Genomic DNA, 24,317 nt, shown 5'->3' on the forward strand with positions numbered 1-24,317 from the left:
TCATGAGTGCAATGATCCCTGGTCTTCTCGTGTCAATGTTATGTTTATCTGTTTTAGCTTATAAATGCTTTATGTTTTTAAATCCATGCACAAAAGGATTGCAGCTGAAAGTGATTTCCATTTAGACTGCACTCTAGGATGTCCTAGGGAAACAAAAAACTGTGCCTCACTGAGCCAGTGAATATGTTTTATAGCCATCTGTTATATGCCTATAGGATCCGCTTTATGAAAAAAAAAATTCTAGTGATAATATTGTAAAAGTCGATGTTAATATGAAAAACATTTTAGCTACAAGTGAGGATATTTCATGAAAAGACCTTACAAGGGAACTCATATCTTACCATATCTCTCTCCCCCTGCTCTATTTTTCTACTATCTTTACATTTTAATTGTAACATTCAGGGTCACTTCTAAGACTAAGGTGCGTCCACTGTACAATGAAATATGTTGGGTAAATGAATTGCGACAGTATTTGATTCAAAATATGTCAAATTTATGCATAGATGTAAATGAACATATCAATACTTGGGTTTTTCTTTAAATAAAGTAAATGGCTTCTTATTAAAGCAAAAGATAAGGCACTTTGACTGGCACCTCTGTTTTAAATGAACTTTTCCTTTTCCTTTTTTTTTAGAGATACAGGCTCAATGAAAGCCCACTTAATTTTCCGACAAAGTGGATCAGATTGAAGCCACGTCAGTAAAAGAATTATGGGTCTGCATACAAGAAACAATCAGAGGGGGACCCGTTGAACCTTTATTTCTGATCCTGACAAAAGCCTAGACCCTTCAGGGCAACACTGGCTGAAACATGTTGACTACCGATTTTTTTTGTGAAGGAAAATTTACATGTCTGTCAAATGTCACCAATACCCCTTTTTTTATCTTACCCCTGTATACGTAATTTTAGATAAAACACCACATGGATCCCACCAGTACTTCTCCTCAGATGGAGGCGAAACTCACCTAGGGAAGCAAGTGCCTAGATGCAAAACCCAACGATGATGCCGCCCAACAACACACCATAGAGGTGATCATTATACATCACCAGTAGCAAAGATTGGTTGAGGATTTTGGATCAATTCTGGACTTTCCAGATTCTATAGAACGTAGAGGTCTCAATCTCCTTTGATAATGGATATCTTCAAAGTGGACGCAGAGTGACCGCTGCACATAACTTCTACCTCGCCCCCCTTTTGATTCTAACTCTTAGCGTACAGCTGTGGGAGTTACTACAATGTAGTAGCAGCAAAAAATATTTACCAGTCTAAAAGTACTGAACACTAGAGACATGCAGTGTACAGCTTTATTTCTTTCCAACCCCCCCCCCCCCAGTTTACATTTTCACACTATAGACCACACATTGGCAGAAAAGTCATTGCATACACAGATTATGGAAATGGACTCAATTCTCTCAGGACCCCCACTCATGAGTGACCTTAACATCACACAGTCAGTAGCCCAAATTAATTATTGGGAGGCCCTTTCAGAACTTGAGGGAAAAAGCAAGACAGTCATTCATCGGATAATGATAACTGAATACTTAAGAGGTAACAATGCACCCAGAGGACTACGGGTTAACAAAGATCCCTGTATCTTCCTGGATGACCCCACATTAAAAAAATGACTGGGTGTCTATCTCATGGCGTTGCACACAAGATAGGCTTGTCTTGATAATTAAGATAGCCACTCGACTCTCTGGAGCCATGATGATGAAAATACAAATAAGCAAAAATAAACTGAAAACATCAGTACACAAAACACCTTACAAGAAACACCTTGAAAAAATCAAAAAGGGAATGACTGAAATGAAGCACTTCATAACACAGAGCAGAATAGAAAAACTAGGAAAAGATCTGAAAGGGTTTTCTCAAGAGAAGATTTATCCCTACAGAAAACCAGATGACAAAACTCTGAAAGAGCAGGAATCAGACTATGATTCATTGGGCGATAGTTCCACAGACTCTACAAGTTGTAGCAGTGGAGATGAGAACAACAACAGATACAGAGGAAGTGGTAGAGGTAGAGGACGAGGACGAGGCTGGCAGACATATTGGCAGGATCAACTTTACAAGAACCTACAAGTCCCACTCTACCAAGCCTTCCCTCCCCACAGAGCAGGATGGATGGATCCATATGTTGCTGGACCAGCACCCAGATTCCAACAGCCTATAGATGGCCTTTTTATGGAGAGGCCAGACCGCCAAAGAAGCCAGAAGAAAAGGGGTGTCAGATGGGAGGACCAGGATCAAAAAATGAACACAAGAAGCCGCATAAAAGAACCAGCTCCAGGAACCAGCACGAGCAGTCACTAGTGCTCAACCTCAATGACATTGCATTAACAAAATCAATCAATCAATCAATCAATAAATTTGTATAGCGCGCTACTCACCCGGAGGATCTCAAGGCGCTTGGGGGGCGGGGGGGAGTCCGCTACTGCTCGAATAGCCAGGTCTTGAGTTGCTTCCTGAAGGAGAGGTGGTCTTGGGTAAGACGAAGGTGGATGGGGAGGGAATTCCAGGTCTTGGCTGCCAGGTAGGAGAAGGATCTCCCTCCCATGGTGGCTCTTCGGATGTGTGGAACGGCGGCGAGGGCGTGGCTGGTCGATCGTAGTTGGCGGGTTGGAGTGTAGAAGGTCTGGCAGTTGTTGAGGTACCTGGGGCCTGGGTCGTGGAGGGCTTTGTGTGCGTGGGTGAGGAGGCGGAAAGTGATTCTTTTGCTGACGGGGAGCAAGTGCAGGTCTTTCAGGTGTCCGGAGATGTGGCTGTGGCGGGGGATGTCCAGGATGAGACTTGCGGAGGCGTTCTGGATGCATTGGAGTCTTTTCCACAGTTTGGCTGTGGTTCCGGTGTAGAGGGTGTTTCCGTAATCCAGTCGGCTGGTGACAAGTGCCTGGGTGACCGTCTTCCTGGTTTCGGTGGGGATCCATCGGAAGATCTTTCGGAGCATGGGTAGGATGTTGAAGCATGAAGAAGAGACGGCGTTGACTTGTCTGGTCATTGACAGGGAGGAGTCCAGGATGAAGCCCAGGTTGCGTGCGTGGTCCGTTGGATGAGTATTCACAACAAAGGATTAGGGGTTGTATCTACTCTGAATTTGGACACATTTCTACTACACAGCAAAGTGGCAGAATTCTGCTGTAAGATTAAACTAAAGACCTACTTTAAAGACAAGCCAACATAGAAGGAGGAAGGAGACACCAGACTAAGAAGGAAATCCACCTTCTAACCCACAATTACGATGGCTCTTGTTGAAATCATAACCATCAAGCAAGCACTGTTCAAAGAAATTGAAAACATCAACAAGGAAGATTTCCAACCTTTCCAAAACATACCAAAGAAGGAAAGACAAGAACTTAAGGAACTAACAGACAATCAGGGCCTTATAATAAAAACGGTACAAAAGGGGGTGGTGATGGACGGAGCATCTGAACCAATCAAACACTCACACCCAGTCAAAAGATCTGGGTTTAATCCATTACCGTTCTTTAGACCACTCTGCCACCCCAGTTCAGACATGGCTATATGCAAATCAGTCTGACCCTGTGCCTCATGGGAACAGTCCAGCCCGAACTGCCAAGCCATGTCTTCCCTGGACCGGAAACAAGCTTCCGAGGACCGGTTTCTGGCATTACAGCCGTCTTCAGCCCGGCTTGCTTGAATCCAGTGGCAAAGTGAGCAATGGACTCACGTCTGAGCATACCCTGCCACACTTATGGCGGCCAAAGGCGGTACAAAAGGGGGTGGTGATGGACGGAGCATCTGAACCAATCAAACACTCACACCCAGTCAAAAGATCTGTGTTTAATCCATCACCGTTCTTTAGCCCACTCTGCCACCCCAGTTCAGACATGGCTATATGCAAATCAGTCTGACCCTGTGCCTCATTGGATAGTCCAGCCCGAACTGCCAAGCCATGCCTTCCCTGGACCGGAAACAAGCTTCCGAGGACCGGTTTCTGGCATTACGTCCGTCTTCAGCCCCGCTTGCTTGAATCCAGTGGCAAAGTGAGCAAGGGACTCACGTCTGAGCATACCCTGAATACGCAGTCCCATAGGGAGCATTGTGGAAGCCGAGGAAATGAACGGATGGATCTAAAAAAAAAGAGGCAGAATACCTCTACATACAAGATCCAAAAACGCCATACTTTGTTTGATTCACTCCCTAAGATGCACAAGAATATACATACTCCACCAGGCCGATTGTGTGTGGAATAGGCTCTACTTTAGAATCACTTTCACAATTTGCAGATTAATTCTCTGCCCATTTTGCAACGAACACCCACCTACCTGAAGGACACCAAGGACCTAATAAATCAACTAACCAATACACACTTTGACCCAACCCTCCATATTTTGGTGGGACATGAAATAGAGAGTCTATATACGAGCCTGTCACAAAAGGCAACCCTGGAATCCAATGAGAACATAATTTTTAGAGAGGAGTGGGAGTATATCACCTGATACACTTTGTCTTAGAAAGATGCAGACTGGCACTAACTGAGAACTTTTTTGAATACGAAGGATCCCTCTATCTCCAAAAACATGGAACTTTGCTGGGCAGCACATTCGCCCTAAGCGTGGCCTGACTGTACGTGAGTGATTTTGAGAAGAAGCACATACTCACAGAAACAAACCCCTCCAGATCTGGCAAGGAGACAAACAACCTGTTCAAGATTTCATGAGTTGGCTGAATGACGGAGAGAACGCTTTCAAATTTACATGCTCCACACACCGGAGCTAATTGGCCTTCCTAGATGTCACCATCTTTCTGGAGGGGACAAGACTCAGGACGAAAACCTTTCACAAACCAACTGTTAAAAACAGTCTCTTACCCTTAGATAGTTTTCATCCACACCTTCTGGGAGAAATACTTCCTTACAGCCGATTTTTGAGAATTCAGCTTAAGTATAGCAATCTCCAAGACTAAGAGAAACAAGCCCAGGGTCTGGCAGAACAATTGGAAAAAAGATAATAGCCAACACATATCATAAGGAAATGCAATAAACGTGCTAAGAACAAGAACAGGGATAGCCTCCTGAAACAAAAGGACAAACCCATAGAGGAAAACACCTCAATATTTCACTGCCTACTGCACAGCTACCAACCGCATAAGGAGAAAGCCATCAATAATAATATCAACCAACGATGACTAAAGGGTCGAAGGGAACATTTAAAGACCTGGCGTGGATATATTCCCCTACAGGTACTCACAAAACAAACGGACTCTCCACAGGTCTAGTAGACCATGTAACAAGCAAAGACCTAAAGAACTGTGTTCCTATTTACAGAGGACACTACCTTAAAAAAGGAAAATTCTTAAAAAAGAAAAATCCTTGAAAAGGACGGATTCCCATCACTCACCGAAGTGACATGCTTTATCATCTGGGATCTCCTCCTGGTTGCACTATGGTGTATCTCAGGGCTGCAACCTTCTCTCTGAGAGATGGAGAGCTCACTTATGTTTTTAATTCAGTGTGAAAAATGTAAGAAGCTCTTTCAGATCCTACACACATGAGTGGATATTGTATGTGAGAGAGTGATGGACGCAGTGCATGGAAGTGAAAAGTGATAGTACAATTGGGTGGCAGAAGAAAAATGATTTAATAAGTATCCCCTGTCATTCAAATTAAAAATAGTGCAAGAGCAGTTTTAACAAAATAACTGCTTATATGTAACTGGGTCTACATGTTTCAGCCTCTAGAAATGTTATTAATCCTCTGCCTTCCTCCGGACCACAATGAAACTCTGCTACTGCGTAGTGGCAATTGTAATACAACAAAATTGTGAATGAAAATACACAAGGTTGGAACAAATACAACCAAGTAACCTGATGCTCAGTTATTAAGATCCTCTGTAAAAGACAGGATGCGTAGGCACCTACAAAATAAGAGTGGGTTTGAGAAACAGAAAAATAGGACAGATGCTTGTATTCTGTTAGACAATGCAAATAGTGGTGGTGTAGTAACCATCTTTTGCGTATATCAAATAAACTCTGTGATTCAATAATATATTTAAAAAAATTTGCTTACCTGTGTCTTACGAGGAATGGACCTCACCTCACCTGGCAACAGCTCAGGAATTGAGGTCCCGCTCTGCGGACAAGAGGGAAAGGCTTTGACAACGATGAAACAGAAAAGGAGCAACTACCCTAACCTGTCTCATCATTACCCCCTGATTATAAAAAACTTGCATTGTGTCAAACAAAGAGTGTTTTTGGTTTCGCCGGGTGAACCTCTCCAATTTCGAATTCTCAAATATCGCTCTGTCATTAGCTTAAAACATATCACAAAACTATCATGATGTAATGAGTACCAGCAATATGGCATGTCTGCTGTATATCTAAAATGTATTGGAAATGTAGCACAAAGGGAACATTTATTCTCGCAACCACTATGGCATTTAATTGAAGACTGCATTGCTCACACGTTCATCAGAATGACCGGCTGCATGCACGGCCGTTAACTGAACAGAGAAAACAGCATGTAATACAGGTTCACGTTCACTAATCTAACCCCATTTTTGTGCAAATACGGGCTGAAAACTGAGCTGAACCCTTCGTCGTGCCTCAATGAGTTTGAACTCTCGATGAAAAAGGTTACATTTAGACTTAAAGGCTTACGCGCATCATGCTACAAAAAGCTGGCAAACACGGACTGAAACCTGAACCCTCCCTCATGCATCAGGAAATTTAAACTCACAATTTAAAGGATTACATTTAGACTTAAAGGCTTACACGCATCAATAACACAAGTGCTGGTGCGTGATACTAACCTATCCGTCGGTACCCCAGGCTGCTTCTGTGCTGGAAACAGAGGTACCAACGTCAGGGGGCGTGCCTTCTTTTAATGTGCCGCACTTACACAGCTCAACCGCGTTTGTCTGCAATATGCAAGATGTGATGACGTGTGTCTTTTTTTAACTACTGAATGACAGGGGCATCAAGGAAAAGGTAGTTCTTTATAGTTTATCTACAGTCAGTCCGAAAAATAGAAAAGATTATAACGAACTCTTACTAGAGAGATTTTTGGTAAATATATAAATTATTAATGCAGAGTATGCTCTCATCGAGTGAATATAAAAAGCCTCCTTACACTGAAACTAACAAGGAGGTCTGTGTTTTGTGAGAAATGTAATAGTATAAAAGTTATGTTATGTTATGTTATATGAATTTATTATGCGGTCGGCTACTCGTGAGTGTCCCAAGGCGGAACCATAGGATATGGCAGCGGGCTTCACATGAACAAATGGGTCTTCAGTTTTTACTTAAATATACCTGGATCCTGGATGGTACACAGGACCAGAGGAAGAGCATTCCAGGCAGCTGCTACTTTGACAGAGAAGGAGCCACCCCTATCCTCTGACGCTTAAAACGAGGGACCTGGGCCAAGAATAGAGACGAGGAGCGCAAAGAACACGTAGGAGCATAGAAAGAGACGCGTTTCTGCAGATAGAGAGGGCCATGCCCAGGAAGCGCGGGGTGGGCCATGATCAATATTTTAAATTTCACCCTGGCAGCCAAAGGCAGCCAAGGGTACAGTCGCAGCTGGAGATGAACACTGTCCCTGAATAACAGACCCGATAGTAGTCTGGCCGCGGTATTCTGTACCACCTGTAGCCTTTTCAGCCGGTAGCCCGATATACTAGCGAACAGGGCATTCGCGTAGTCCAACCGGGACAAGATCAACGCACAGGTGATCATTTGCCTTGCCGCAGGAGGCAAAAGGGGAAGACACATCTAAAAGATTTCAATAAAGCAAAACAGCCACCGGCCAGCTTCTTGATGTGATCAGCGAAAGAGAGATCTTCATCGAACCAGACCCCAAGATTTTTTGCTGGCTGCCCAGTGGAGGTAGGACGTGGAAACTCAGGAGGCCAGAGCTGTTCTCTAAAATTCACAGGGAATGAGCCAAAAATTAAAATATCTGATTTCCCCTCATTGCACTTGAGCTGTGCCTGTGCCATCCATTTAAAAATAGATGACAGGCAGTGTTGAGCTCGGAGTACCAAATCTGACCCCTTGGCCCAGGTGAAAAGCAGCTGGGTGTCATCCGCATAAGCCAACACCTTAGACCCCATCACCTCTGCTAAGTATATCAGGGGAGTCATATAGATATTAAATAAAAGGGGGCTAAGGGAAGAACCCTGCGGGACACCCGTTGTAACTGACTGAGAAGCGGTGGAGCAAGGAGGAATCCATATCTGCTCTGACTGCCCCTCCAAGAAGGAGCGGAGCCAGCCCCACACAGCACCCGATAGCCCAATCCTGGCCAAGAGTGACAGAAGCAACGAATGTGGTATCGTGTCGAATGCAGCTGAGAGGTCGAGCAGGATAAGCGCCGCCCTCCTGCCTGTGTCTAGACAGTCCCGTATGGCCTCTGCCACCTCGACCAGCACTGTTTCCATGCTGTGGAACTGCCAGAACCCGGATTGCCCTGGGTGAAGCAGTCCCTCCTTTTCCACAAAATCAGTAAGCTGTTTATTAACCACCTTCTCACAAACCTTTGCCAGAGAAGGGAGTTGGGCTGATAGTTCCCTGGACATAGGGGGTCAAGTGACTGCTTTTTCAGGAGAGGCAAGATCTTGGCCTTCTTCTAAGCCTCAGGGACCAATGCTTTCTGGAGGGAAAGATTAATGATGGTATTCACTTCCTCATTAACAACCTCGGCTGGTGTTGCCAACATCCTCGCAGGGCAAGGGTCTGAGGGTGAACCTCATTTTAAACCTTTAAGGAGTTTCAAACAATCCAAAAGATCTACAGGCTTAAATTCTGACAGTAAGTGCCCACTATCAGCCAATGAACACTCCTGAGCGGCCTCCAAGTGATTACTAGAGGGTATAAAGGTTTTATTGAATGGCCAAGATCTTATCTCTGATAAAAGCAGAGAGCGTATTACACCAGGAGGGTGCAGATGGCATCACACTTGCTTGGACCGCAGGAGACATAAAGCTCTGGACAATCGCATAGATTTCTCTGGAGTTAATATTGGCAGCTTCAATACGGGCAGAATAAAATTGCCCTTTAGCCAGCTTAATCGCGGCATAGTATATATTCTGCTTATCTCTAAGCTTGCTCTTAGCAGATGAACAATAGCCACTCCTCTTCCATGCCAATTCCAAAGTTTTACAATCATGCTTCAGATCTTTAAGAGATGGATTGAACTAAGGCTTAGATGGCGAATCTCTAGCCATCTAGTAGAGCAAGGGAGAGCTACCGCACAACTGTAGTAAAGATCCAACTGGAGAATCCTGCGACCCGGTCCTTGAGCTCTCCAACCAACCTGGGTCTGGAAGCAGCCAAGGCCAACTTGAACTCTGCGGGATCAATTCTGCCCAAAGCTGAATTATAACTCTGGAGTGCCTAAGGCTCTATCTTGGACACCTCCCATGAAAAATAGGTTATGAAATGGTCTGACCAGGTGACTGGACAGGGCTCCTGTACCTGAATTGGAAAGTTAGTATAGATAGGATCAAGAACATGCCCAGCTTGATGAGTGGGAAAGCTAACCTGCTGCTCAAGTAGAGCCAATTGTAATCCATCAAGCAGGTCTTGTGTGTCCTTACTGCCAGTCTGGTCCAAATGTATGTTCAGGTCTCCTAGGACCATATAATAGGCAAATCTGACCGCATCCCCCCAGGCCGGGAGAAACGGTCCAGCTGGGCCCAGGGCCTGTAGATTAATGAGCTGCCTAAAGTAAAATGCGCTGAGAGCCGAATGCTGAAGTCAGTGGCTTAGCAGCTGCCCCAAGAAGTGGCCTCTTCCATACAGAGAACGCACATATTTTTATAAACAATTGCAACTCCGCCACCCCTCCCCACCGGACGATCAGCTCGGGAGATTTTATAACCCGGCGGTATTGCCAGAGTGACAATCGGATCAGCGTAAGGATCGAGCCAGGTTTTGGTCAGAAACAATAGGTCCAAAACATGGTCCTCTGAAAGCTCAAAAACTTCAGCTTGATGTTTCTTAAGTGAGTGCACGTCAATCAAAGCGGCCCAGATTAAAAGAGCCTGTGGCTGTTGCTCAAGTAATATGCCAGTTGCGACTGAGGTACCCAAATTCGGTAAGAGCCTAAGCCCACATGCATAACAAGCATGCTTAGGTGCCTCAGCTCGATCCCAGCGTCCAGCATGACAATGATAGATAGGGTCTAAGGCCCGTAAGGCAGCCGCTGTATATCTCCTACCTGACTATATAGCTCCGGGGCAGCGTGGCTGACGCTGGCCGCTTCCGGGACGCTGACGGGCGCAGACGGGTTTGCCTTTGGCGTGCCACCGGCGTGCCACTGGCGTGCCACTGGCGCGCATCCGCTCCCCACCCATGTCGCGTGCATTAAAATAGTGCTGGGTGTAACAGGAACTATACCGCCAACTCTCCAAGATGGCAGTTCCTCATGGCACCGGGAGGAAAGGTAGGAAGAAGGCTAGGCAGGTAAACGAAAGTTCAAATGAGCAAAGTTAAATTTTATAATGCAAGTAAGTGGAAGGCAAGTTAAAAAAAGAACATCCAATTTTTTAAAACATCAGAGCGTCAAACATCAGCATGAGGCAAGTACGAGGCACAACTACCCCCTATAGCGCTCACCTCTGACTGACGCACGTTTAAAATAACCACGGGTGCGAGAGGAACTAGGCCGCCAGCTCTCCGAGATGGCGCTTCCTCGTGGCACCAGGGGGAAAGGCAGGAAGAGCGCTAGGCAGGTAAACGAAAGTGCAAATGAGCAAAGTTAAATTTTAAATTTTATAGTGCAAGTATGTGGAAGGCAAGTTAAAAAAAGAACATCCAATTTTTAAAAACATCAGCGTGTCAAACATCAGCATGAGGCAAGTACCAGGCACAACTGCCCCCTAAATGTATGGAAATGCCCTGAGGACGCACGATTTATCATGTTGGAGACCAATACGTAACAACAAAAGGATCTATAAAATGCTGATACAGGCCTGTTACTCAAATTTCGTGTATATAGACACTGTATGCAGACATGAACTACGTAGAACATTTAGTTCAACTGCATGATAAAGGCGTGTTTCTCTTTCTAGTTAATACAGAGTGACATCAGAAGAGAGGGAAAAATCACTGCCCTCGCTGGTATTGTAGGGGACCGTATCTCGCTGTTAGGGTATATGTAAGGTGGTTTGCAGACATAACTTCTTGGGTCACAATTCACAGATGGAGTATAGTTAGAAGGCGGTCCACGGTATCTCATCATTAAGCCCTAGCTTAACTGAAGTTTAAAAACCCATCTCTCTTCTCTCTTGAACAAAAACCTAGACACATCAGTTATGTCGCTGGGGATGAATGGTTGTTCTAACACTGTCCCGGTAAATTCTTCAGCAGTGTCTTTGACGTCGATGCAGTTTTTCGTCAGTCTTGTGGCTTGAATGGGAACACTTGAGCATATTAGCAGGAATCTCGTTAAAATTATCGCCATTGTAGCGGCATGAAACTACCGCTAAAGCGGCGATAATGGGCTTGATAACATGTGCTATAGAATTCCAATAGAAACCCAGGTTAGATGTCCTGCACATCTAACCAGGGTTTCTATTGGAATTCTATAGCGCAAATTATTAGGCTCATTATCGACGCTTTAGCTGCAGTTTCCTGTGGCTAAAACAGTGATAATTTTAACGGGCTTCTTGCTAATATGGCCCACAGGTCTTTAGGTCTTTGCTTGTTGCCTGGTCTGTTCAGACCCACTAGACCCGTGGATAGTCAGTTTGTTTTGAAAGCCATCATAAAACATTGGAACATCGTTACCTAGGCTTCTTAGAATGGCCAAAACCTAGAATTGTAAACAAATGAGGGAAAAACATTCAGAATTATCTGGTCTGCACTGGACCTCCACCACACCCTCAAAAAAGAGTAACTGTATCCACATCATGGGGTCTACAACCTGTAAAAGGGCATTTCCCATGCAGAACAGGCTCAGATTGCCACCTCACAAAAAAGACCCAAACCGTTAATCTGTACGCCAACTAGACATGGACAACACAAAAACTTACCAACTGCAACATCACCCATGCTATCTACATGATTACGTGCACATGCCAACTGAGATACATAAGCATGACCTGCAGGAAGGTGAAGATACAGATATGCTAACACCGCAGCAATATCGGATGTGGTAAAATAACAACACAAATGAGCAACCATTTCTGTACGGAAAACCATACAGAGAACGATATGGAGCAGACAATCTTAGAGACATTGGACAAAATTGACAGAAATGCGGAACCAATACTCTTTCAGAAAGAGCAATGTTTCGTATACAGACTTAGGACCTATGAACGTGGCCTCAATGAGAACATAGCTTATTTAGCACTCAAAATATAGTCATCAAGGCAGTATGAGAAAAATAATTTCCTGAAAAAATATGTTTTCATACAATATGCAAACATTACCACAAGAGGCAAGAAACTATATTACATAACCCCTAAAAACTCCCTGCATGAGAAGAAAACTAGAAAATCCATTAACATTAACATGAACGCCCCCTGTATATTTTATTGACATTCTTCTTGATTTAAGATTAAAAAATCTTAATTATTTTATTTATTATGCAATTTGTATCGCGCAAACTAAACCCGAAGGTGTCAAGGCGCCTATCAAAAAGATCAAAATTGCAAAGCACCACTACAGGTATGCACGTACAAAGAGGTGGGTCTTTAGGGCAGATCTAAAAGATTGTAGAGTGGGAAGAGACCTTACTTCAAGAGGGAGGGCATTCCACCATTTAGGAGCCAAATTGGAAAAAGCTTTACCCCCCCATCTGGTCTTCCGAATACGAGGAACGGAAAGAAGAAGTCTGTTGGAGGAACGGAGATTCCTGCCAGGATTATAAGGTGACAGAATAGCTCCAATGCCAGTGAGGCTGGTTTTAGCTAAAGCCTTGTAGACCATGCACAAGATCTTAAAACAGATACGGTCCACAACAGGAAGCCAGTGAAGCTGCTTCCGGCCAGAGGTGGCAGAGGCACGTCGGGGTAGATCGAGAACAAATCTGGCTGCTGCATTCTGGACCACCTGCAAGCGCTGCAGCTGACTTTTGTTCAGTCCAGCATACAGCGCATTGCAGTAGTCCAGACGAGAGCCCAGGAGTGCGACGGCAAGTTGCTTTCTTGCCTGCAAAGAGAGGTAGTGCCTGATTTTCCTTAGTATATGGATAATACCCCAACAGGTCGATACAGTCCTGTTGACCTGTTGGCACATGCTAAGGATAGGATCAATCATAACGCCCAGATTTTTAGCCGAGGAGGTAGGATCAGGGCAGGCACCCAGTGAGTCCGGCCACCACTCAACTGACCAGATCTCTTCCTTTCCTCCAAACACCATCACCTCAGTCTTCTCCCCGTTCAGTTTCAATGAATTGTGAATCATCCATTGGCCGACTGCCTCCATGCAAGATCTAAAATTGGCGGCAGTCGACGTAACTGACTGGGAGAGAGAGACGAGGATCTGGGTGTCATCCGCATAGGAGACTACCTCCATCCCAAAAGATCTAATAAGTCTGGCAAGGGGGGTCACATAGATGTTGAAAAGGGTAGGACTAAGCGCTGACCCTTGAGGGACCCCACATTGCACAGACAGGGATGGAGATAGAAACTGGCCCAGCATCACTCTTTGCTCTCTATGATCAAGAAAAGAGTAAAGATGCCCCAGGGCCGCCCCCCGAACCCCGATCTCCCTCAGTCGAGATGTTAATACCGAGGGAGAAAGGGTATCGAAGGCAGCCGTGAGGTCTAAAAGGATCAGGAGGGAGGTCTGTCCCCCATCAACCCGCGTGCGGATGTTATCAAGCACTATGGTGAGGGCAGACTCGGTGCTATGTTCCCTCCTGAATCCATGCTGGGATAGATCCAGACAGCCCGAACTCTCCACGAAGGCAGCCAGATGTTTATTTAGGTGGGCTTCTAACATCTTCGCGGGAGCCGGGAGCAGTGAGATGGGGCGAATATTTTTTAATACCCCAGGGTCAAGAGAGGGCTTCTTGACCAGTGGTTTAACCACAGCATTTTTCCATTGCTGAGGAAAAATGCCCTCCTACATCGCCCTATTCATGATGTCAACCAAAGGGGGAAGGAGGGATTCTCTACACTGCTTAAGGATCTTTAGCGGGCAGACATCCAGCGGAGAACCAGATTTAGTTTTGTTAAGAAGAATCTCAAGATCCTGGCAAGAGAGAGGAGGAAAGGATTCCAGACCCACGTGCCGAAATAATTCTACAGAATTAGAGCCCAGGACAGCAGGCACCGGAGGCTCAGCGGTAGAGGATCTTTGCGACTCCAAGGCAAAATAGATGTCCGATATTTTGGACTGAAAGAAGGAGGCTATCTTGTTGCAGAGCTCCTGAGATGCAACAACCGGATCTGGGATCTGGAGAGAAGTAAGAGAGTCGACAATCCTGAAAAGCTCTCTAGGAGATGAGAGTGAGGATGTGAGAACCGTAAAGTATTCTTGTTTGGTCTTAATCACTTCCAGCTTGTATCTATTTAACAGGATCTTGTGACCTTCTCTATCCTTTTGGTCCCAGCTAGAATGCCATAGGCGCTCCTGTCTCCTTATTTCTTGTCTAAGGAGCCTTAGTTGTTCTGAGAACCAGGGGGCTGAAGGTCTTTTCCTGGCTGAATAACAGGACCTAGCAGGAGCCAGTTCATCCAGGGCCTCCGAGATGGTCTTATCATAGTGCGAAACCGCTGAGGGAACATCCATCCCCTGAGTAGTGGACAAACTAGACGTCCACGGATGGAAAGAATTTTCCCTGATATTTTTATAATTCCTTCGTACTTCCATTGTACTCGGGACCCTTCTAATAGTGTCCTGGATCGGATAGGTCAGATTAAAAGGAACAGCCAAGTGGTCCGACCATGAAAGATGGAAGGGGTCGGTTACAGTCAGCCTCTGATCGTTAGAAAAAATTCCATCGAGCGTGTGCCCCGCTCGGTGGGTGGGTCCTTCCACCAGTTGGGTGAGTCCACAGGCTGCCATAACTTCCAGCAGGGAAATAGTGTCGTGGGCCTCCAACAACTCTAAGTGAAAATTAAAATCACCCAGAATAGTGAGATTTTGGCGGCCAAAATAAGGTTCCAAAACCTGAAACAACTTCAGCCCGAAATCTGTTCTGGGGCCAGGGGGACGATAGAGCAGAATCCCATTAAACGCGGGATTAAAAGAGTCGGACAGGGAAAAATATAGTGCTTGGAACACATCCTTGGGATCAGAGACATGTATAATGTGGCATTGGAATCTGTCTTTATACAGAATAGCCAACCCACCACCAGCTCGACCCATTCTGTCCACCCGTGCTAAGCAGTAACCCTCGGGAACCGCTTCAACAAGGTCTGGACCTGAAGAGTCTTTGGCCCATGTTTCGGTAATAAAAACCCAAGAGGGTTTCCTTTCTAATATGAGCTCCTTAAAGACCATATTATTTTTAATGAGTGAGCGAACGTTGATTAAAAAACAATTTTCGCTCAACGCACTAAAACCAGAACAGGACTCCAAGGGAGAGGGGGGGAAGGTAAGTTAGAACCTCCAAGTCTACCTGAAAGCAGCCACATCCCATGGATAATAGGAAGTCCTCAGGAATGCACCTATGGAAACAAGGTGCTTGTGGAGGCTTGAGCCGTAATACATCTTGCAAGGAGTATTTCAATGAGTGATGACCACCCTTATCCTGACCTGTAGTCCAGCCATCCAGCCCGTCCTCAGCGCGGACGGGCGCAGACGGGCTGGACTCTGGCGTGACTCCGGCGTGGCTGCGGCGAACACGCTGCGCGTCATTATGACCAATTTAAATAGAGCTCTAGACAGTCCTCCTGACTGCTAGAGCGCGGGAGAGTCCAGCGTTTCCCTACACCCACCCAAGATGGCGCTCACCAAATCCTGAGCGCGAGGGACCGGCCCGCCAAAGTAGCGGTGAGGAGCCTATTAAAATGCAAGAATGTGATCGGGGGTTTAAAAGCAGGGGATAACAGTGACAAACAAAATTAAATAAAGGACAAAACGGGATAATTAAAACGAAGGTATCCTGAGCCAGAGCCTAGCTGTGTTAGTGCTAGCAAACAAGGAGAGCCTACCTCCTGCCCTGCTTATATACAAATCCCGGCAACAGTCTCTAGACAGTCCTCCTGACTGCTAGAGCGCAGGAGAGTCCAGCATTTCCCTACACCCACCCAAGATGGCGCTCACTAAATCCTGAGCGCGAGGGACCGGCCCGCCAAAGTAGCGGTGAGGAGCCTATTAAAATGCAAGAATGCGATCGGGGGTTTAAAAGCAGGGGATAATAGTGACAAACAAAATTAAATAAAGGACAAAACGGGATAATTAAAACGAAGGTATCCTGAGCCAGAGCCTAGCTGTGTTAGTGCTTGCAAACCAGCTTAACACATACACAATAAGGAAACTTCTATGTCTATTCACACACATGAAAGAACATTATATATCCCATCCGAGGCATTTTTTAAAAAGAGGAACATTTGGTCTTTTTTCCAGAAATACAAACATGTCTTCCCCTACAGCTGAGATTGATCATATAATTAAAAAACATCTCTTATGGGCTGCAAATACCGCTCTCTCCAACCTAGACATCCTCACTCCAGGATGGATGAGAGAGATGTAGGTCATACCACTGGGGATCAAACACTGGCAAGTAAGTGAGATATGGCTGTGAGACTTCCCCCACCATCATTGTGACACCAGAGGCGGTGCAGTATTTTTTTCTGTTTTTAAGTTTTAAGTCCCGAGATGGAGTCACCCTCGACTAGCAGTAGAGGGCTATGCTCTACCCAGTCCTAATGATTACATCGGTTTGCCATAGGTAAGACAATATTATTATTATTTTTTTCCTCATTTGCCTCTTCAGAGAGAAGTGCACTCTATCTCTTGCACAATTACAAGGAGTAGTCCAAGCTCCATGTGCTGAGCGATCACGAGAGAAAGATGTAGAGACTTCACACTGTACCACCCATGAAGTAAGTCTCCATCTTTCATGATCTACCTTTTATCGTTTTTCATCCACTCTCAACCGAGAGGGAACACAAAGAATAACAGTAGAGGCATGAAGACTTAATCATTGGACCCCTATTTTTATATTTTCCTTTTCTCATCAAGCACTTATCTTTCACACCATTCAAGTATCGGGAGCCAAAAGTCATGGTTGCTGACACCTAACATGTCTAAGGAGGCTATATATTTAACAGAACGCACCCAATTTTCAAAACTTGGAGGAGGTGCAGCCACCCATTGCTTACGGATCTCCCTACATGCCAGTAGTATACTTTAAAAGATCAGTCTTGCCTGGTCCTTTGTAGTGGGTCAGTATTTTTAAGTCTTGAAGTTCCGAGACAGAGTCCCCCTCAACTTATACCAGCAGTAGAGCGCTATGCTCTTCCTGGTCCTAAAGATTACTTAACTGGGATTTTGCATTTCTAAAAAAGTACTTTTAAACCCAGCTGAGTGCAGATTCTCCCCCTTATCCTGAACACAAAATATATCATACCCTTATAACACCCAATGGGTATGACTGAATGCACTTGATTCCACACAAAGCCTTCTTCATTGACATGAATACACAGATCCCATGGGGCACAGTATATTGTTTGTGAAAGATGCAACATATACACAGTCATAATAAGGGATAGGCACGTCAGTACGCAGAGTACCACAGCCCTCTCTGAATCATTTGAGTCCTAAATGTTCTTTACTTTCAAAGTCTGGTAAGCATGATTGCACAGAATCCCGCTTAGGCATGACACATCCTTTGATAGGCCCTGAGAACATGAGACAAAAAGGACTAATAAAGGGGCAAAAAGAGGCACTTTTTAGCACTATAATGGAACACCAATGCTCCATTATGTTGGACAGATTAGAAACCCTACATGTAAACTGTCATAGGCTGACCTATTTCCTCTTTTAAGATAATATGTTTCATTTTATCAACTCCATTATGCAGGTTGACACAATCCCCCACCTCATCTGTGCCTATGAGGCAGAACAGGAAACTTTAGCAAGATAATTACCACATTGTCCTTGTGCATACAACTTATTGAGGGGTAACCACTAATTATAACTACAAGTGTACACAAAAAAGTGAGGATATTTTTTGAAAATACCTTACAAGGGAACTCATCATATCTCTCTTCTCCCCCCCTTCCATTTTCCTACTTTCTCTACATTTTAGTTGTAACATTCCGAGCCACTTCTAAGATTTAGGTGCTCTTCTATATAAATGTACTGCAACTTGCACAGTACAATGAAACATGATGGGTATATGGAATGCAATGCTATTTGATTCAGAATATGTCAAATTCATGCATAGATGTAAATGAACATGTCAAAACGTGGGTCTCTCTTTAAAGAAAGTAAATGACATCTTTTTAAAAGCAACGGATAACGCACACAGACTGGGTGCCGCTGTTTCTAATGATCTTTTCTCTTTTGTTATAAAGATACAGGCTTAATGAAAGTCCACTTAATTTTCATAAAAAGTAGATCAGAATGAAGAAACGTAAGTAAAAGACTTACAGGTCTACATACAAGAAACCATCAAAGAGGGACCTTTTAAAATCTATTTCTGGTCTTGATGAAAGACTAGACCCTTTAGGGCGACACAGGCTGAAACATGTTGACCACCACTTTGTGATGTGAAGGACGATTTACACGTCCATCAAACATCACCATTTACCTTTTTAATCTTACCCCTGTATGTTTCAACTTCATTAAAACATTTTTACATGATAATGGGAGTTAATTTTAGATTAAACACCACATGGATCCCACCAGTACTTTCCCTCGAATGGAGGTGATACTCACCTAGGGAAGCGAGTATCTAGGTGCAAAACCCAATGATGACGCCGCCAAATGACACACCATAGTTATTATCACTATACACCACCAGTGGAAAAGATTGGTTGAGGGTTTCGGGTTAATTCTGTACTTTCCAGATCCTACATAACCCACAGGACTCACTCTCTTTTGATTATGAATATGAAAAACAATACATTCATGTATGAGAACAAAATCACAACTATATTAATGAATTTTTCTGTTGTGAACTCCACATCAACACCAACTAGCACATACATAGTCAGGCAGGGTCTGAGACATAGGCCCAAAGTCACTGATTGATAGCTCACAGGTGGGGTGGCAGTAGTCGGCCCAATAAAGGCGTAAGGAATATACAGCCAATTAGGACACAGCACATGCAGTGACCACGCACTCCCCATGCTGGACATCTGGACACATTACCCACTGGCCACATTGTGTCTATGGAAGGTTGAGTCCCACCTATAATTTCCATTAGACAATTAATTTATGACTATAAAGGCAGCATCAACATTCCTTACCTTACACGGACCTCTGGAAACACTTTATTGCAAAAAATGAAATGTATAAAAAGAGGCGTCAGACCAATGGTAAATTGAAACAGTCCTCAGACCCTGGGCTTGTAACTGTTCTCCTGGACGCTCTGTTTAATCAAACAAACGGGTCCTGTTCTGCCAAATAGCCATTGTCTCTTGTTTTTTCAAGGTATTTCATGTTCAACCAACACTAGGAAGATGAGACCTACTAGGCATGATTTACTATGGTGAGTGCCTTCATGTTAGGAAGCGTCCCATTGCTGGGATGGTTTATTGGATAGTCTGCATTAGGCAAACACAGACACACAGTTAACCCAGGCCTAGGCAAAATATTTGTTACATGGGATAAATGTATCGACATTTGTTTATTTCAGATAATGCACATTTCATTGAGTTTGTTTCATTTTGTGGTTTTGCTATTTAGTGAAATTTTCAGGAACAAGAGAGTAGTTTGCTTAGGAAATATCTTGTAGGAACTGTAAAACAGCAGCAAAAATAGATTTTGTGCGTCAACTCATCTCGTGATGACATCTTGTGTAACTTTTGCATGCAAAGAAAGCTACGCGCTTTTATTTGCATGCATATTTGGTGGAATATGCTAAATTGCACACACTTTTTCAGAAAATGATTAAATTTTGTGCCAAAAATATCACAATTCCAGACCCCACTAACACGCACCTATCCAGACATCCAAGAAAAGTCTTGGTAATAAAACCTTACACTGCGACCCTTGGAACTACTCATCTACATGATTTTGGAAAGGGCAGTAGTCTGTATCTTAGCTCAACAAAACATTGATTTCGGTATTCCTGTACCCTGATGTAGTTTACATTCCATAATGTTGAGCACAGGGCAGTAATTGTTTATCAGGGTTTACGAGCTCTGTTGTTAGAAAAACATGCACAAGCTCAAAGATATTTCCAGTTAATGTTTGCATTCAAAATCCTGAAAAGAAGCTCACAGAGTATAGTGCCGGTAACAGCTGTGTAGAGTAACACAGGGGCATATATATGTGCCCTTTTTCGTCACCCTTGCACCACGCAACATCATGAAAGAGCAGTCATATTACAAATTATAATTTATGAAGTCAGTCAAGTCCGCCTAGATTCACCCTAAGTGGCTTCACATATCTAGAGTAATGTAAATGTAAATGTACATGTATTTATATAGCGCAAATCACCCACACGGTATCTAAGCGCTTGCTTAGGGAACCCGTCCTGGTATTCCCCTGTGAGATACCCCGGCAGGGTATCCACAAGGTGAAAGCCAGGCATCCCACTGCAAGGGGCCATAGTGGAGATTAAGCAAGCTATTGCCCAGAGTCGCAGAGTGTGACCCCGTGAGTCGAGTAGGCACCGGAACGAGAATTATCTAGTCCGTGGAATTTATGAGCCCGAGACCTGCCGAGGCAGGGAATCGAACCCTGGTCCACGGCCGATCTCAGCTTCCGGGTCTGCCGCCTCTAACCACTGAGCCACGCTCTCTTCTAATGTAACGCAGTGCAATTTGCTGGATTGAATTACTCTGAGCCAGGGAGTGTTTCTATGAGCGTTGCATGGGTGTTCCCACATAACATCCTTGAATGTTGATGCATTCCCACATTTTCCAGAAGTGGCAGACCTGTGAATGTGCCAAAAACCTACACCTCCCCAGGTGAGATGTATTGCTTATTTCTCTTCGTTTTTTCCTCTTTCTATGCAAGCTGCACTCTGCAGTAAACATAGAGAAAAGAAAAAGCTTCAAGGGATTGTTTTTGTGCATGAAGGTGCCCCTTCCTCTACAAAAGCACTCACTCCTCTTTCCAACGCAGACATCCCTGGTGCAAGGGTGTCTGGGTTGGCGCTAGGCAAGCAAAAGGGCTCCAGCACAGGGCAAAAGGCAGGAACACACCATACTGCCTTAAATACAGCACATTCCTGCCCTTTACCTGTCACGCAGTGCAGCGCAGCATGGTGACTTCCTGCTCAGCGCTGCATGACTTGGCAATAATTAGGCCCTAAATCCTAAGGAAACCTGCAATAGGTGATGAAATGTTGGACTTTCAGATCGATATTGCTATGTAATACAGTCGTGTAATTTCATTGAATTTCTAGATAAATGCATATGTTTACATTACAGGTTCCTTTGTTTTGTCTATTCCTGTTGCAATATATCAGAAGCTCGACACTGGGGAGTGGTATGGGCCACAGACGTATTGCATGGAAGCATTCCCCTCAGTGTACCACCAACAGATGTTTATTCTCTACACATTTCTGGCTGTGTACCTTTTGCCACTAATCACAATATGCGTTTGTTACGCCATCATGCTGAAAAGAATGAGCAGGCCAGTAGTGGAACCAGTTGACAATAATTATCAGGTACATTTTATCACTTTATTGAGGTATTGTGATTTGTTTATGAATTCCATTGTGCGATCAATTTCATGTTACAAGATGCATTTTCATTGGATATTCTTGATACTTTTGATAATCAGACTATACTTCAAGTGGGGTATTTTGCTTGATTTTTAATCTGCTTTGAAGACTTTTATTGTGTAGTAGCTGCCCATCCCGACGTTGTCCGGGTATAAAAAAGATTTACCTGAAGGACGGCAAACTTTACCGAACGCTACCCCACCGCTTTCCAATGCAGCAGGCGTCTTAGAATGCACACGCCCACACACAACAACGCTGAAGGGCACGCACACCTCACGACGTGCATGAACGCTAATCTCATCACAGTGAGATTAGCGTTCGTGCACGTCGTGAGGTGTGCGTGCTGTTCAGCGTTGTGTGTGGGCATGTGCATTCTGAGACGTGTGTGCCTGTGAATTCTGAGACGCCTGCGTTTATCCCCAGTTGAGATCGGTAACGCTTATACCCACAAACGTTGCTTCGCAACATATGGTATTAACGGCACCCGAATGGCAATGTGCGTGAATGCGGCGCACCTTGTGTCTTCTATACGGACGTGTGAGAAGTGATTATAACTCGTGAATGGAAAGGCGCGCTACTGAATGACGCGGCCATTTTTTTGTTATAAAATTTGTGGCACGCCCCTCTGAGAACGCTGTTGTGGTACGCTCCTCTCGCAAAAGTATAATGTGTGTACTTTGACATGGCTACGACCTCGCCCCCGACACGCCCACAGCGTGTATAGTTTGACTGGCCCACGCCCCTCTGACAACGGTTACGGCCACAAAGTAAAATGTGTGTAGTTTGACATGCCCACGAACACGCCCCGACACGCACATGCCAAAGCCCACGCCCACAAGGGACTATTTTACCCCTAAGGTTCTTTGACGTTTCTAATGTATATGGTGGCCACCTGTATAGCCTATGTCCATCTGCTGCAACTCCCCATTCCAATGCTGTATTGGGTGTTGTGATTGGTGCTGTACTTCTTGAGTTTACCCGCCTCAAAGGTTTCAGCTCTCTCTTTATAATAGTAGTATGATTGAAAATCACAAAAACATAATACACATAATTGCACTTCTGCCATTACCGGATTGGAACCCTCATATGATAACTTTGCAGTGTTAATTTTGTGATCAACGTGCAGGTCATGCAACAACGCTATATTCATTACAACATTTACTCGACAGAGCACTTGCAAGGAGCTTCTGAACATCTCCATCCGTGTCACTATTGCAAACTAAGTAACTTTTCGTTATTTTGTAAAACACCGTCTAACCTTTACTTTGAACTTTTTATTTCATCTGAAATGTACTTCCCTACCTTTACTTCAACAGCATATTCACTTTGCCTACATTTACTAAGGTACACCCTCACTTTGCCTAAAAGTTCAGTAAAACAACTCTTCGTGTTACAATGATTTGGCATTAGAGTTTAAATGATTACTCCAATGAAAAATTACTGCTTTAAAATTAAGTAAGGATTAAATTCAGTGTTAGAATAACATTGCTTGTTAGTATAATTATCTTCACACTCCAAAAATTCTTTGATATATAGAATTCGGACTGAAGATTATACCCCGGGCCCCGGCTGAACCAGTGGCAGCATTCTAGCTGGGGGAGGGAGCTTCTGCCATAAATTGAGCTGCAGTAAGAGATCTTGGCGGCTAGTGTGGGTGGTGGCAGCTCCCATACAGACCCGCTTTTGCTTTGTGGCTATACCTAACCTCTGAATGTCTTGCTGATTTTAAAAATCGATTTTATTCATTTTCATGTCTTCGAGGTTCGCGCTATGGAGCCTGTGTATTTTTATTTCTTGCCATAAATTGAACATGCCCTTTCGAACGCGCAGCAGTTGCGCGCTTCGGGCGCGCGGCTCGCGCGCGAAGGTAAGTCAAAGGTCTGCACGTCTACGCCCCTCCGCGCCTCGGGAGCGCCTGGCGCAAACCTTGCTGCCTAGCCAGTTACACCCCGATCGCGGCAGGGATATATTACACCCGTGAGAAGCTTTTATCTCTTAAACCTGCCGATTGTTCTGGCTTTGTCCAGTCGCCACGGATCAATGACTTTTTTAGCCCCTGCTCAAACGCTGATTGCGCCCACCCATCACACGAACTTTCCTCAATCAATCTTGGCGGCTTTAATTAACGCTCGATCTATGAGCAAACATGCAGCCGGCATTTTTGAATTATTATCCGATGGGTCTTTGGATATTCTGTTTATAACAGAAACGTGGCTAAATGCCGCTAGTGCCCCTGATATCGAACTTGATATCCCCAGAGGTCTCAAATTCAGTAGAAAGGATCGGACACGGGGAAGAGGGGGGGGCTGGCAATTGTTTATAAAGATTCCTGGGTTTTGCACGTTGATTCCCCTGATGAGGTAGGAGAGGGGGAAGTGTTGAATTTTTCCCTTGCCCTATCACCCCATTTCACTTTAGGTGGTACATTGATCTATCGACCCCCTGGGCCCTCTGGTCCCTTTTTTAAGGCTCTGTCTGAGGCCATTGTACAGCGTGCCCTGAGGTTTCCTAGATTCCTCCTTCTGGGAGATTTTAATATTCACGCAG

General features: G+C 44.5%; 1 protein-coding gene across 1 annotated transcript in view; it reads left to right on the forward strand.

Moving 5' to 3' along the window:
- The window catches only part of LOC144820205 (G-protein coupled receptor 54-like), a 773,746-nt gene that overhangs the window by 592,817 nt on the left and 156,612 nt on the right, over window positions 1-24,317 (forward strand). The window contains exon 4 of the mRNA XM_078677813.1: window positions 21,475-21,713. Coding sequence (XP_078533939.1) covers window positions 21,475-21,713 — 239 coding nt within the window. The remainder of the gene's footprint in view (window positions 1-21,474; window positions 21,714-24,317) is intronic.

Source organism: Lissotriton helveticus, chromosome 2_1 (genome assembly GCF_964261635.1).
Source record: "Lissotriton helveticus chromosome 2_1, aLisHel1.1, whole genome shotgun sequence".
In the NCBI taxonomy this organism is placed as follows: domain Eukaryota; kingdom Metazoa; phylum Chordata; class Amphibia; order Caudata; family Salamandridae; genus Lissotriton; species Lissotriton helveticus.